The sequence below is a fragment of the Marasmius oreades genome, chromosome 4, assembly GCF_018924745.1.
Source record: "Marasmius oreades isolate 03SP1 chromosome 4, whole genome shotgun sequence".
Classification (NCBI taxonomy): Eukaryota; Fungi; Basidiomycota; class Agaricomycetes; order Agaricales; family Marasmiaceae; genus Marasmius; species Marasmius oreades.
This window is the reverse complement of record NC_057326.1, coordinates 1,338,785-1,353,652: the sequence shown is the minus strand read 5'-3', so window position 1 is coordinate 1,353,652 and position 14,868 is coordinate 1,338,785. Positions and strand designations below refer to the sequence as shown.

Here is a 14,868-nt window from a genome sequence, read left to right as displayed (position 1 = left end):
CATCATCTACTCGGGTGTCCGACTCGAAAGGCGAATCTTCGACCTCCTGCTCATCCTCATGTCTATCCATCCTCTTCTTCTGCTAGCTATAGTAGCTACCGACTAAATCTCCTCTTCGACTTTCTTCGACTGTGACTTCTAAATCAAGGGGTTATGCCTGGCAGCGAACGCCTAGTGACCCTCTCTGGCTCATTGAGGAAACTCTGAGTAAGAGTTGGTAACTTGGCTGCGCCGGTTACCTCCAAGATGCAAGAAGGGAGGCCAGAAGCCGAGAGTATTGAGATTGAAAGGAAGCTCTGGCTGTAGTGAGAATTGTAGTGGTGGTTTCGTCGCTCAGACTATTGCCTGTTGCGTATTTGACAGAGGATTTGGAGCTGTTGGTGAGTGTGCTTTTCCTATATTTTTGTTTACCGTTGACGTGCGGGTTGCTTTAGAGGACAAGACGCCTTTCAAATCAACGAAACGCTTCGCATATTGTTGCTTGAGGCACATTATACGTTGATGCGCGAGCTTTCGACATGCGTACCACCCTCCCGCTAGTCCAACACACCCTTGGGCGGAGGATGATGTTGCCGTAGGGGATTTAAAGGCACGGGAGTACTCTCAGGAGGACGGTTCCACTTCCTCCCGTTCATGTTACTCGTGCCCCCCGTTGTTCTTTCTATTCCTGTTCTGGCACCTCCTTCGCCTTTTTAGCTGGCTCTTCCCCTCTCTTTGGGGGGTTCAGCTACAGCCACACCTTGTAGGTCAAACCCTCCCCCTTCTTCCCTTCTCGGTAGGCGTAAGGGGATATTGGGGCGACCGGTTCAGTAATCTCCTACTACCGTTCGACTATGCCGTGATCCCTTTGGGGTCGATTGCACATGAGGGATTTTTTTCCCTTCTTGTCCTTTTGAGAGTTGCGTGCGTTGAGTTTTTCTTAAAATTGATTGATGGCTACTATGTCGTCTTTCTTTTGCTGCCTCCCCCTTGTTGCCCCCCCTTTCCTTACATTCTAAGGATTGTGATTGGCGCGGCACCGTCTCCGTTCTTTTGTTTCCGACTACCTTTACACCTACCTGTTCTTTGATATCGTTGGCTTTGGTTCGGTTTGTGGTGGTTCGATTTCTTTTCCAATGACTCTTTTTTGTTTGTATGCTACACTATATGGGTTACATGTTTTTGTCCTTTATGCTTGCTTGCTAGTAATGAAATTGGACTTGCACAATGTTAGAGACTCCCACAAAATGCCCAAAGACACTGTTTCCCTCTGCACAACCTTCATGTCCTTCATTTACTTTCCCCGCCGCCGTGTTTTCGAGGGTTCTTTGGCTTTTTGGAGGGTTTTGAGGGTCCAGCAGCTGGCGCGAGGGCGTCTTCAGGATTTAACAACGGCGCAAGCTCGCGTTCGAGCACGAACTGGTGTTCCGAGAGTGGCGAAACCGGATACTCGGAATCATCCAATTTCGAGGCAACTTCCTCGAGTAATTTCCCCAGCGTGTTAAGCGCGCCTTCGAATACAGGATTCTCGAAAGGGATGAAGGCATTAGGAACCAAGTCCTTTTCCACCTTCCGAAAGTGAGATACAAGGACACGACGGAGCCTTCCAAAGTGGAAATCGATCAATTCACAAGTTTTCTCGGGCATCTGACTTGCATATTTCCGTAGTTTCCTGCGTTGGCAGCGACCTTGGATAGTATTTACACCGATAAAGCAGCGACGGGCTTGATGCACACCAACTGGTTCGCCGTCCGGGAAGATCCGTTGGTAGAGTTTTCGTTGTTCCTCGTTCAAGACTTGTTTGGCCTTCCCGTGATTGTCCTGGCTAGCATCACTGTCAACAAGGTATAGGACGGTCCATAAGCTGACCCAGAAGACGGATTCGAGGTCATGGAGAAGATTGTGTTTGAAAACGGGGATGTCCAGGGATTCGGAATCACTGTTATCACAGTCTTCGGGGTCACCATACAGGTAGTACTGTGCTTCAACCTCCACTGACCAGAAGTGAGGAGTGCCCTGTGAGTCGCGATGTTCTACTAGTGAATGTTAATTGCATGAAAAGGCCCGCATCACGTACAGTTCTGGTCCTGCCCGTCTCAGTTCCAGCATACTCAACAAGGTAGTCAAAGTCTCCGAGCCGCCCAGTTGATAATTTGGGATCCCAAAAGGCGTTCCAACTACTAACATCACGATGAACCATTCCGTAAATCCATAGTACCCAACACGCTGAGAACAAAGAGCTGATAGGTGAAAAATGAACGAACAGAGAGAGATAACAGAACAAACCTCGGAAAATCCCAATGACTACCTTGGAGCATGTCCTCCGACAACGAACCAACTCCAATGGTTTCATCGCACCCTGCAAGACGATCCTATAGTGAAAACGATCTGGTTCGTCAAACTCGTGGCTACCATGGAAGTTCGCCCTTTGAGAGCCGGAATGGATGGCCCTGGCGGGGAGAAGGTGAATGCAACTGTGTTTGCCGCGTACACCGAGCACATTCTGTCCGAGTTCCTCATGGGTATGCATATGCAACAGATGATCACGGTACCATTGTTTCACTGGCACGGAATGCTGGCGCTCGTCGACCTTGACTAGATTTGCGAGATGTGTGAGGCTATCCCCTTCTACCACAGCTCCGTGTTCCAGCCATACATCCTTCAAGACGTATTCGACGGACTCGCCACCATCCTTATCGTGAACCAGCCAAACGCGGGTGGCGCGGCCTGTTCCGTTGTCGACTTTGAAATCACACAGGACCTCCTTTGTGACGAAAACCAACGTCTGTATGCCTTCCTTCCCGTCCACCGGCCCCTTCACAGTGATTTCGTACTGGATACCGTCTCTCACCAGCACCCTCTTCATCGTAGAATCGATACCAATTCGCTCTAGGTAATCGGAGTGTTGTTCGTACAGAGTAGGGAGCTCGTTTGCTTTAGCGCGTGGGGGAACTGGCGCAGCAGAGTCTGGTTTGACGGGAGAGTGGTTGTTGGTCAATGCCAACGCAAGAATAAATGTGATGAATGGTTTTGGGTCCTGGATCAACGAACCACAGAGCCTTGAGTATATGCTGGGGTTAGCAATCGTTTACGACAACTCACCTCAATCCAATTGAACGGCTCTGATACAACAACACTAGACCGCGAATGATACCAAAGCCTCGCTTGGTCGTCTTCTAGGGTATATCCGAATGTGAAGAGCCGGCACGGGTCGTTCCGCATAATATGGTGCATTCCCCAAACCACCTTGACCCAGTTCTGCAACAACAACCAATTAGTAGGCACGCAGAAAATCAGAGAGACCGAGGAGACCTACGTCCTGCTCGTCCTGCTCACTCTTTTTGTTCTTTACCTCGCCAACGCAAAGAAGCTGTTCCCATCCCATCTCTTCCAGGAGCCTCAAGTTTGGAATCAGGTAGAGAAAGGAATCAGGGCATGAAGAGTTTGGCTTGACTCTCTCGCCGGGAAGGTGCTGTTGTTTGGAACTATGGGCAACCCAAGTGCGGCCATTGATTTGAGCTGCAAGCTCAAGAATAGCCCTGATAAGGTCGTAAAGGTGACAGAACGCTCGAGGCTTTTTCGCTCGCGATTTCGAATTATAACCATATACAGTTCCAGCCGGCATGAGTGGGGTACAACGTTGAGCATCGCCAGCAAATTTCGTGCTACTAGGCAACTTTGTCTGCTTCTTCAACTGGGCCATAACATCTTCGAGAACTGCCACGGGGAAACGGGGAACATGGTCAGAGAGAAAATCTGCCACAGACTTTTCGGGAATGCAATTGTACTTGTTCACGATTTCTTCGCGAGCGTCATCGCCGAGCCTGGTCTGCGTCGGCCACGTGCTGATGTTGAGCGACTCTCGAGACGAGGAAGAAGCGGGCTTTCTCTTAGCCCCTCGCGGACCTGGGGCACTGGGACCTGGCGTAGAGTGGTTTGCCATGCGAGTCTGTTAACAAGACTAACATTGGAGGAGATAGGGGCCATGGGTGTACTGTTCGTATCACTAAGCTGCAGGCGGTCATCGATGTCGGTATGTCATCCCCACTTTCGAACCCTCCAACTGCTTACGCTACCACAAGTACCTGATAAACAAAGTTCTCCGTCAGGCAACTACTGACCGTATGCCTGCTAGATTGGATTTGTACGAAGTGAAATTGACATCTGCATAAAAAGTAACAAATAGTCCAATCAATCTAATTCTTCAGTCCTTTCTTCATGGCCTTGTCAACAGCCTCGACCCCTTGAGCCTTCAACGTCTCATACGCCCAAACGATCTTTCCAACATCCACATCGTCTTCAGGCCATCCCGTCAACTCGAGAATGACAGGCACCAACCCCTTTTCGGCAATCTTCTCGCTCACCTCCTGTGCCTGAGGATCAGCAGGCTCGTCCTCATACTCGTATTCATAGTAATCATCTTCCACAATCACAGACTCCTCGTTCTGTTCTAGTTTAGCCTTTTGTAAACTGGACCGGAGCTGCGCCAACGGGGTCAACGCTCCACCATTGAGTCCCGGGAAAGACCCCTTCCTAGGACTACCACCAGCAACCACGTTACTCCCCCTCCGAGAACCCGGAAGACTCGCTGCTGCTCCCGACCCCGCACTCGACTTTCTCCTCGTACTCTTTCTAGGATGAAACAAAAGAGCGCTCGCGACACCCACAAGCAAAGCATCCCTCTCCAGCTCAAACTCTCTACACATCTCAATAGGGCCCAAAAAGCGGTCCCCCCGTTTCAACTTTCTCAACGGTTCTCGTCCCACTCTCGCTACTTCGTCATGCATATTTGGGTTTCGGAATCGGTCGAGGATGGCTTTGATGTATTTGTCATGTTCTTCTTGGGTGAAACCATGTTTACGGATGAGGGCTTGACCTGATTCGTGTAAGGCACGGGTGACAATGGAGTAGATGGGTGGTTTGGAGATGGCAGAGAGGATGGTTGGGTGGCTGGGCACGACGGGTGTGGATGGTTCGGTGCCGGTACCGTTGCTGGAGGTGGAATATGTCCGGAGTTTGGATTGGGATGAACACGGGGAGGTGCGAGGGAGTGCTCCGAGGAAGGCGGTTGTTGCGTGACCACAGCTGAACATACATAGCGGGGTTATTATGGAATGACCGGGTAGATAGGAATGTAACGTTACTTTAGTGTAAAGAGTTTCCGCTGGACGTATGCTTCGAGGTTATCGACGGCTATTTAAAAAAAAAATAAGATGATGTCATTGAAAAAATTAATAATAACAAGGCAACATATCGACATACTCTTCATTCCCTCGATATCACATTGCGGATCAGTTTTCTTGAGGCTCTTGGCCTCGACGTTCCACTCGAAGAAAGGTTCGACTCCCACATCGAGGATGCTTCCTGAATCTGACTCGAAGGGTGGGACGATTCGGTCAACGGAGCAGACGGCAAAACCGATATTCTCGTCAGCATACTTCTTTTCGTCATCGGAAAGCTCCTTGTAGACGGTTTCACGAAGTTTCCCAGATGCGTTTTGAAGGTTTTCACATGCAACAAAGTTTATCGGGCTCCTACAAGGCAGTTGGTTCAATATATATGTGCGAGCCTTGGGAAAAAAAGAAAACTTGCATGTTATTTGCTTTTCGTGTGCGAATGATGGTGGCCATGGCTTTCCCGAGACGTGGTAAAACACCTGTAAGAATAGGTTCTGTCAACGATTGTTACATGAAGCAGCGAAGGAGAAGTTTACCAGGTCCGACAGCTGTGGTGACGATGGTTAAAGGCTGCTTTGCCAGGTCCTCGATGGCCTTCATGTCCGTAGAGTTGATTGCGGCGACATCCTCGATTGTTTCAATCTTGTTCTCCCCTTCTTCACCCAGGATGTGAACGTTGTACTTGCGCTCTTCGTTGAGGGCGTTGATAATCTTCTCTTGGACGTCGGCAAAGACGACGCGTAGGCCAGCTTGGGAGAGAACTGCGCCGATAAAACCGCGGCCAATGTTGCCTGCGCCGAATTGGAGAGCGAGGGGTTTGGTTTGTTGAGTGTTCATGGTAGTGGTTATGAAGATGAGCAAAAGGCAAAGTTGTGACGTCGTATTTATAGGCGGGGGGCCATGCCGAGACCTCAGAAACGAGGTTTCCTATTGCGTCACTGACTACAGGAAAGCCGGTATGATTGGGGGCAAATGGCAATACGAGATGCTTTTTTCTGACATTTTTCGACGGCAAGTTCGGAAGTATTATCGAGCGCCGGAGTTAAAGATCGATAAGAAACAGGCGAAATAGGTCCAAGGTGGACCATGATATGGCATGTCAGGAATAAATTTGAAGTGGTACCGTTGTCGTCATCTTTACGTTGCTCGTCGCAGAGGAGGTGCAGGCGGGGAGCAAACGATAGAGTTGGAAGGCGGGTAACACTGCCAACGTGTGTTGTGGAGCTAGTCGGCAGAAGGGTCCTGCAAATACGGATGGAGGTGGAGCTAGATGGCAGGATGAATTGAAGAAAAGGGGGCTCTTTCGCCCAATACAGTAAGTTGCTTTTTTGCCTTTCCTGGTCCAGTAGAATCTGGGGTACATCTGCTAGTCAGTAAGTTGAAGGTACATGCAGGTTGATCTGCGGCGTAGGAAGATTCAGAACAGTCGACAAGAGGCGTGAGAATGTTCACGCGGCAACTCACAAGATCTCATTACGAGCGGACTCAACGACCAGGGAGGTGCGCCCTCTCTTCAAAAGATAAAATTATCCTAATTATCCGTGATCTGGTCGTACCTCGGACAATGACACTCTTCAAGAGACGTTCAACCATGCGATTCACATGGAACAGCTCTAGACACGGCCGCACCTGATGCATAGCTTTCAGGTTGGCCCTTCGCCCATCGGCCGTACAGGTTTTTTATTGGAACGTCCAAGCTTTCAAAGATGGCCATGTCGTCGTTCCTCGTTTGGTGCCTTTCCATCCTGACGTTAGCTTGAAACTGTCGAGGTACAACAAGTCCACTAGGTCGCCGGTCTCAGTGCTGAGCAAGAACTTTCCTTTTCAAGCCAAGCTGCTTATGAACACTAGCTCCCGAGGTTACAAACTCTGAAACGGCCAAGTCATGAGGGGGTTCCTTGTTTGTGAACAGCTGCTCATCTCAAGGAACTTGACATCTACTGCCTTCGATCTAGCGTTCACAACAAAGTGAACTCGAGTCCCAAGTATTTTCAGAATTTTTACCCCACGATGACTTATATCTATGTTTTCGTGCTCTTTTATGTCTTCTAATGCCCTTCGCGCGTGTCAGCGGGACATGGGAATTCAAATGCGTAGATGTCATTGTTGTGAACAGCTGCTCATCTCAGCGAGCGTTCACACACATTGAACCCGAGTGGACAACGGTATTTTCAGAATTTCTGCCCCCACGCTGGAGACGATGACATACATCTATGCCTTGACTTCTAATGCCCTTTGCGCGTGTCAGCTGCGTGATCATATCTTTTCACATTATATCTCTTCACATACCTGGCTTTCCCAGGTCACCTGACAACTGCATCCACCTTCGGGTGGATGGCCGTTCTTGCACGCTGCAACAACCCGCAGATGATGTTCTATCAGCTCGCCGAGTTCTTGTCCCCAAGAAGGGCTACTAGTTGATGCTAGTTGATATCAGGACAGTTCCCCCGCAGGGGGAATACGCTCATTCGTGCTCGTTATCGTTCCTTATCAGCAAACGTCTTGCACAATCTCTTGTGAAATAGGAGACAGTCGTAAGGTAGTCCTTCTCGCGCGCTTTCTTTCCGTTATAGGATTCTGCACTGATTACAAGATTGAAAAGTCTAGATTCGAACGTTACTCCACACTCCTTATCTGTGCTGATGCGGATCGACAACGCCGTTCTACCCTTTCGTTATCGGTGCTACTCTCTGGGGAAACGTGCCTCGACTTGCGCTCGTGGCGTTTTCCGCTCAACTCAGAGTGCTTATTGAGTTTCACCCCGACTCCAAGGGAGGATGATTTTCAGGAAAATCCAAAATTCAAATTACGCTGGGGACCCGACCGTTGCAGTACCGCGGACGATGATCACTTGTCTTTATCTCATAAATCCTTATCTCTCCTCTGCCAGCTATCGTTTTTACAAGCTCCAGTTCGGCCTTCATGATACTCCATCAAGATATCAGGCTTTCTCGGTCCGCGAGTGCCGAGACGTTTTTTCTTTCTCTATACTTTGAAATTCTGGACGTTGGGGGCTTACTCATCTTCAGGTTCTTTGATCAGTTCCCAGTCTCTTCCTAGATCCCAATTCAACGGTATCATCGGCGAAGAACCTCATCACCTGAAAGCAAATATGGTGACAGATACCCACGCACATACGCCTTAGATTGCCTTCATGACTATATAAACAAAGCAGCTAATCTGAATCCTCTTCCCTCCGCTTGCAAAGTCCCTCTTATCCCTTTGTCGCCTCCTTCCCCTACCGTGTTCCGTCCTCACCACCCCTCATCTAGTTCTCTCTCCCCATCAACCACCCTCAAGCTGTAATTCACAATGAACTCACCACGAACACCTCTCCCGTACATCTTCGAAGACCGAACGGGCACCCTAACCCTCTCCGACTTTGACGACATGTACGACCGCCTATTCTACCGAGTTTCCCGACCAGTCCCCCAAAAGCCCATCACGATGATATTTAACATGGAAAGACGCGCATCTCGCCATCGTGACCGGAATATATCGCCATTCCATCAAAATCCTCTCGCTGTGTTGGAGTTCTTACCAGATGAAAGTCTGGGAAGGATTTCGTTTAACCATGGGCCAAAGGCGTTTTCGCTTCCTATGGGGAGTTATTTGAGGAAGACGTCGATACTTGGGGTGTGAGTAGCTTTACTAGCCATGGGGGCGGTTTATTCAGTTTTCAACTCAATTGAACCCCACCGGTTTGGCGCTTCTTTTCTTCTTCTTTTAGATCGAGATCCCGAAAGTTTGTCGGTGCTGATGGTGTGGAATACCGATGGAACCACAGGAGTGTGCCTGGTCATGAATGGACGGTAAGTTTAACATTCTACATACAGTTATTATATCCCATTTAAATCCGCCAAAGTGCACGACAGCTGCAGGGAACTACCTCGTAGCTCATTTCAACCTCAAACCACCCCATGAACGAGCGTATGATGTGTCTGGAAACACACTCACGGTCTATGAACCTTTTGTGCACGTTGCGACAGGTACGTTTTTTTACGGCTGCCTTCCTTTGTTTTGTTTTTATCAAATCTTCGAGAAGCTTACTATCATGACGTTATATTCCCTTAGAAATCCTCGCCACATTGACGATAATGCGCCATATACTGCAATATAATCTGTGAGAATGACGTTTTCGCTTCGCTCTGCAACTATGCCCCCCCCCCTCCTTCTTCCCTTCCCTTCCCTTGGATACTTGTATGTATAGTACGGAAACTTTTTTGGCATAATTTGTTCACTCCACAACCCCCCCCCCCCTCCCACTGCATTTGTACCTTTAGTTACCCTCATTTTACCTGTACTTCTAAGTATGTATACCCCCAGTTATACAATCGAGTCCTCATACTGCATACTGCATGACTCAACGCCCACCGCCCATCACTCAAGCGCAAGATCTCAAAGGCACCCACATTGAGTTCAGTTCGGTGTTTCATGGCATTGATATTCCTCGCGCTATACAGTACTAATAGGTACAATGTCCTCTCCGGAAATTTAATTTCCCCCAAGTAAGCTCTACAAAGGAACGGCACCAAGGCCAGTAAGAATCTGCTTATTGATCACTTCATCCGATTCCGATTCCGTTCTTTTGTATGTAGTAATCGTTTCACCATAGTTCGAGATGTCATACACCCTGAATCTTCGGTCGAATCTATAAGAGGGGAGAAGTTGGCAATTGGCACCCAGGACAAGAAACAGAACTTCTAGACCAACGTCACTTACCCAATCTTCCCGTAGCCAGAGTAGGAGCTGTAATACATATCAATGAATGAATGGAAAATGATGTATCAGTTATTCGAAAGAAAGAAAAAAATTTTAAATAAAGATTGTCCACTTACCCACCGCCACCAAAACACATCCAAATCCCTTTCACACGTCTGCAGTTCTCGGTGACTAGAATGGAAAAACAAAGGAAGAAGAAGGAAGAAAAGAATCCATGGCGGTGAGAATTACGAGAAACCAGGCTGGATAAAGGAAGAAACAGAACATACTATGGCAATGGCCGTTCGCGACAGCCTTCACTTCGAGCGTAGAACTCGTGACATGATCACTTTCCATAGCTTTCAACAAGCCCTTCTCGAAGAATCCGTCGTTGCCTTTGGCACTTCCCTGCTGCTCATTACCGTGGATGCCGATGTCCAAAGGGCTATTCGTTCGAGGGTCGCGGTCTGCACGGCTATAGGCTTCTGGCCTGTAAGCGGCCGAGTAAGGTTTAGCGTCGAATAAAAAAGGCACTTCCGACGTACAAAGGAATGTGGAAAAACATCAACGCATTCGGCTTGGCAAGTCGTCGGGTGTCTGGTGTGATCTGGTCTTGACGCTTCCATACGTTCCCAAGGTCCTTAGCACCATCTGGATGGAAGGGGCGTTCAATTGGGTCGATTCTGCCTGTGAATCAAAGTAATAAATAAACGACGATTTCAAATACCATGAAACCCGCAAGAACGCACTCGACTCTTGTAAGAACCAATCAATCTGATCCTGAGCCAGAGTTCAGGATTGCAACCAGAAATGCGGCTAAGCAACTCACTTGATGAATCCAATCATATTCGGTTCCCCTGAAGAAGCCCAACCAATCAAATACACCCTTAGAATATGAACCGGAGTCAAGGAAGTAGAGAGTAAGTATATGGGTCTTGGACCTGAGTAGAGCAACAGAACCACTCAGATTCACTCGTTATGAGGTGAAGAAAGCTCAACGTACGGATCAGCACTCTTCACTTTCAAGACATAATTTCCCACTCCACTAATATCTTTGGGACCACGTTCCGCCAGACTGTACGGCAAGGCCTGCATCAACTTCATCTGTTCCTCTCGATTTGCACCGATCTCAGAATCATGGTTACCAAAGACAGCTGCCCATGGAATTTTCCTGTCCGTGACAGACCTCGCAAACTTCGCTAGAACTGATTTGGGATCCCATGAGGTGTCTTGACCATTGAGCTGGTCACCTGTGAAGACGACCAGATCGGGTTTTTCCGCGTCAAGGATTCGTGAGAGAAGTGTAGAGGTGAGGTTGTCGGATGCCGAACAGGGGGAGAAGCGGACGTTCTGGCACTTGCCCACGGAGACTGAATAATGAAGATCTGCAACTTGTAGGATCTTAAATTTTCCATCGCGTGAAAAGTGAAGTGGTGGAGCACGGGGAGGGACTGAAGAAGACGGGTATTTAGCGCGGAGTTTCATGCGGAAATTCAAACGCTCACTCTTAACACCACGGCGAATGATGATCCGAGTGCTTTCTACTTTACCAGGTTCTGCAGCCAACGTAGGTGGATCCAGTTTCTCAAATCCGTACCAAGGCACATCGTCTCCATACAAAACATCCATCTCAGTGATCAAGTCCGCTCGTTCTTCTGCAGTCATCTGTGATGCAGTTTTGACTGCATAGTACCAAAGATAGAGAGGTGGTGCTCGCCAACCCGTTCTCAGTGATGTGCTTGCCCTCTTCCATCCTTCAACAGGCCAAGGTTCCGTGTTTTCTGGCAATAGTGTTATATTTGCAATAAGATTGATATCTTGTCGTCGCGTCCGACGGTAATAAATGTTCTTCAGGTGAATAGGTTTAATGAGTTCGCGAAGTTCATAGTTTAAACCAAACACATACTAGATATCCTGAAAAATACCCTGTCTCCAAATTCACGTTTCTGTCAACACGAACCCACTTCCCATGGATCCCATCCAACTCTTTCGTCGTCGGTGGGGAACAAAGTTCCTCGGGTACTCTATCAGGGTCGAAAACGCAATGCGTAACGGCGATTTCAGAAACTACCTCGACACGTCAGTCAAGTTACAAGAATCTCTGCAATAGTTAGTTTTTGTACTCACGACCAGTATCATGAGGTAGCAGTGGCGCCCATTTGTCCAGTGGTAAGCTTGTGTAATCTATCGTTTCGCTCTCTGTGGACGTATCCCACCAGTCAACTCCCTCTGGTACGTTTGAACCATGCCCTTTGTCGGTCGTCGTATCGGTGTGGTTAGCAGTCGATGACGCTTTTGAGTCATCTGGAGTAGATACAAGTTCCCAAGATTGCCAGCCTAGTCTTTGTATGAGTCCTGGGCCCGGTGAAGGTTGAGATAGTATAAAAATGAATGTGAGGAGGCAGGAGAAACAGATAATGACTGTTAATGGTGCACAAGTGGACCTGAAAGTGCGCAAAAGCCTGTTACAGGTATAGTTGACCATCACGGTCTGTTTCCAAGAAGGGAGCCAAACTGGTTGTCAAGTCGTTGTACGGGAGAATCGAGAGGAGCTAAGTCACAGCTATACGATAGCGAAACAGTGAAACACGACCTCAGTGCACGGACCACCATCACGTGTCATAAAGTTTTCTCTCAGTCCTTCAACCTTCCCATCCTTCAGAATGCTGGGAACGTGTTTTCGACGGTCCTATCGGACAAAAGCTTCTCCTCATCTGCCAAAGGGTGCTCAGGTAGCCAGGACGGAGTCGACACCTCTCGCCGTTCGTCTCCGACGGGAACGAGATTTAGGGCCCGTCAAAGCTGGTGAAACAGATGCAGCCTATGGTGGCCTAACACCCTCCGAAGTTGCACGGTATAACCGATATCTCGCAATGGGAACACTACCCAAGATAGACGGGAAACCCCTTACGCAGACACAGTACTTGGAACGATTAAGCGCCAAACGTTCTCGTATTCGAGGAATTAGGACTGTGAAGCGGGATGATAAAGAGGTTGTAGAAGTTGTAGGTCAACCAATCTATCTTCCCAACATGATATTTCGTCTCGTTCGCAATCATACGCTAGAGGGTCAAGACTACAACCCATACGAAGCCACCTTCCGTATTCCATTATCTGTGACCAAGAATGATGTACGGTCATACCTATTCTCTGCCTACGGCGTCAAGACCACCTATGTTCGTACCGACATCCGCTACGGAAAACACCATTCCACCATAAATAGGCCTAGTCCCCTCCACCCCTTCCGAAGATTGGCAGCGTATAAACGAGCAGTGGTTGGATTGGTGGATCCATTCTATTACCCACATCGTGTGGAGGACATGCCTTTAGAGGAGAAACAGGAGAGAAGGGAATTTATGGAGGAGAGTTTCCATGTTAAAGAGACGAGAGCGAACGAGGTGAAGGCGAACTTGCAGGCCAAGGCAAAACAATTTGGGTCGGACATGCAAACATGGAAATACAGAGGTGACCCCAAAATTGGGAAAAATCGAGGAAATATATTGCGGGCCGTTGCGCAAAGGAGGATCTTAAAGGAGAAGTTGGTGAGCGAGCAGGTGAAGGAGTGGCAGAGGAAGAGGGCAAAGGGCGAGACGATTGAACTTGCTTTACCCTCGTCGAAGAAGGCGAAAAAGAAACCAGTGGATGGGGCAGCACCACCGGCCGCAACAGCAGCTTCTCCTCCCTCAGTTTAACGGACGCTGTATTTTGATACCTTAGCTCCAATTCTAGTTTTTCCCACTGACGCGTCGCGTCGATCACGCTCGACCCCTCTTCTTACGACTTCCATCTCACCATGCTCGTTTTTCTTTATACATCTTTCCTCTTGACAATTCCTCTCTTCGCTCAAGAGACGTATAATTGTGTGCCATTTCAGACTAATTTCGACTCGCCTGAAACGGTATCCAACATCAACGATGTTAATCCGTTTTCGTCGCCATTCATCGCACTTTCACCTCCAGAGAGTTATGCAACATCGTCCGATAGAGGCTTAACTCTCAGATTACTACCGCCTGATGGCGGAGCGAGAAGGAATGGGTCTGTAAATGACAAGCTTGGGATCGGTGCAACGGTCAACTCCACATTTATCATAGGGTACGACTCTTGTGACTCGCATATTGCTACACTAATAGTACGTGCATAATCGTAGGCGAGGAAGCATAACTACTTTTGAGATGGAATCCGCCCAACAAGCTGGATCCATTGTTGCGGCTATCTGGACTGATTCGAACGGTAAGTCCACAACATGCTAGTCTCAACATTTTCTCACCTATCTATCAAGACAACTTGAACGACGCAGTCCGCCGGGATGAAATCGACTGGGAGCTCATATGTATATGGTTCCTTACATTTTATATATACACATATCTAATCCCAGACAACAGCTGCCGACCAGGAAGCCTATCAAACGAACTTTTACGCGCCAACTGAAAACGATCCTTCGCCTCACTATGGCATTTTCGGCGAGAGGCATCGTACCCAGAACGGATCAACCATATCAGAAACTCACCAATACTCCATACTGCTTGCCGAAGACAGGATCGAGTGGGCTGTTGATGGGATCATTGTCAGGACACATAGCAAGGGTAAGTTGATTGTTGCGTCTCGAATATACGCGTCCTCATTTTGTCGGCTGGTTTTAGAAAACTCTTACATCGACGGTGCTTTGTGGTGGCCGCGCCATAACTTTGTTGTGTCCTTGGGAATCTGGGATGGGAGTGGTGCAAAGGGTACATCACACTGGGCCAAAGGCCCGATTATGTGGGATGAGGTAGTCGAGCCTATAGAAGTATTCGTGAAGATGGTCAAAGTCGAATGCATCTGAGAGCCACACTCTAAAGTTATGTGTTTCACTTTATTTTTGGGATTGTATATGGGAGTCCGATTGGCCTTGGGAATTCTTTTTTGTTGTATCGTTACAGTCTATACCTATCTAAGCACCTTTATACCGTCATTTGTACCTACTACATACACTGTCGTGTTACACCACTTGTACTTCTGAATGCAGTTAAGC

General features: G+C 48.3%; 6 protein-coding genes across 6 annotated transcripts; 3 read left to right on the top strand and 3 right to left on the bottom strand.

Moving 5' to 3' along the window:
* Positions 1-1,269: 1,269 nt before the first annotated feature.
* Positions 1,270-3,922, bottom strand: E1B28_007239 (uncharacterized protein; the record flags this gene model as incomplete). The annotated part of the gene is made up of 5 exons (XM_043151957.1): positions 1,270-1,995; positions 2,057-2,205; positions 2,266-3,016; positions 3,082-3,237; positions 3,296-3,922. The coding sequence occupies 5 exons, from the start codon at positions 3,920-3,922 to the stop codon at positions 1,270-1,272; spliced, it is 2,409 nt and encodes an 802-aa protein (XP_043010039.1).
* Positions 3,923-4,119: 197 nt separating this feature from the next.
* On the bottom strand, positions 4,120-5,994 carry E1B28_007238 (uncharacterized protein). Its single transcript, XM_043151956.1, has 5 exons — positions 5,693-5,994; positions 5,572-5,635; positions 5,242-5,513; positions 5,124-5,172; positions 4,120-5,064 (listed from the first exon to the last, which is right to left on the bottom strand). The coding sequence occupies exons 1-5, from the start codon at positions 5,991-5,993 to the stop codon at positions 4,176-4,178; spliced, it is 1,575 nt and encodes a 524-aa protein (XP_043010038.1). The 5' UTR covers position 5,994; the 3' UTR covers positions 4,120-4,175.
* Positions 5,995-8,468: 2,474 nt separating this feature from the next.
* Positions 8,469-9,283, top strand: E1B28_007237 (uncharacterized protein; the record flags this gene model as incomplete). Its single annotated transcript, XM_043151955.1, has 4 exons — positions 8,469-8,794; positions 8,887-8,968; positions 9,022-9,145; positions 9,231-9,283. The coding sequence occupies 4 exons, from the start codon at positions 8,469-8,471 to the stop codon at positions 9,281-9,283; spliced, it is 585 nt and encodes a 194-aa protein (XP_043010037.1).
* A 297-nt stretch (positions 9,284-9,580) lies between these two features.
* On the bottom strand, positions 9,581-12,441 carry E1B28_007236 (uncharacterized protein). The gene is made up of 11 exons (XM_043151954.1): positions 11,985-12,441; positions 11,764-11,924; positions 11,363-11,705; positions 10,861-11,308; positions 10,687-10,798; positions 10,607-10,637; positions 10,403-10,544; positions 10,148-10,347; positions 9,995-10,049; positions 9,879-9,905; positions 9,581-9,807 (listed from the first exon to the last, which is right to left on the bottom strand). The coding sequence occupies exons 1-11, from the start codon at positions 12,340-12,342 to the stop codon at positions 9,672-9,674; spliced, it is 2,013 nt and encodes a 670-aa protein (XP_043010036.1). The 5' UTR covers positions 12,343-12,441; the 3' UTR covers positions 9,581-9,671.
* A 79-nt stretch (positions 12,442-12,520) lies between these two features.
* E1B28_007235 (uncharacterized protein) lies at positions 12,521-13,549 on the top strand (the record flags this gene model as incomplete). Its single annotated transcript, XM_043151953.1, has 1 exon — positions 12,521-13,549. One exon carries the CDS (start codon positions 12,521-12,523, stop codon positions 13,547-13,549), a length of 1,029 nt encoding a protein of 342 aa, XP_043010035.1.
* Positions 13,550-13,650: 101 nt separating this feature from the next.
* On the top strand, positions 13,651-14,679 carry E1B28_007234 (uncharacterized protein; the record flags this gene model as incomplete). The annotated part of the gene is made up of 5 exons (XM_043151952.1): positions 13,651-13,949; positions 14,005-14,087; positions 14,137-14,187; positions 14,240-14,440; positions 14,498-14,679. The coding sequence occupies 5 exons, from the start codon at positions 13,651-13,653 to the stop codon at positions 14,677-14,679; spliced, it is 816 nt and encodes a 271-aa protein (XP_043010034.1).
* Positions 14,680-14,868: the final 189 nt, after the last annotated feature.

Coding starts and splice junctions, on each gene's coding strand:
- E1B28_007238 (XM_043151956.1), bottom strand. CDS start 5,993: ATGAACACTCAACAAACCAAACCCCTCGCTCTCCAATTCGGCGCAGGC. Junction 5,514..5,571: donor ACACGAAAAGCAAATAACAT/GCAAGTTTTCTT, acceptor ACTGCCTTGTAG/GAGCCCGATAAACTTTGTTG. Junction 5,173..5,241: donor TGATATCGAGGGAATGAAGA/GTATGTCGATAT, acceptor TTTTTTAAATAG/CCGTCGATAACCTCGAAGCA.
- E1B28_007236 (XM_043151954.1), bottom strand. CDS start 12,342: ATGGTCAACTATACCTGTAACAGGCTTTTGCGCACTTTCAGGTCCACT. Junction 10,638..10,686: donor AATATGATTGGATTCATCAA/GTGAGTTGCTTA, acceptor ACTCTGGCTCAG/GATCAGATTGATTGGTTCTT. Junction 9,906..9,994: donor ATGTGTTTTGGTGGCGGTGG/GTAAGTGGACAA, acceptor TATGTATTACAG/CTCCTACTCTGGCTACGGGA.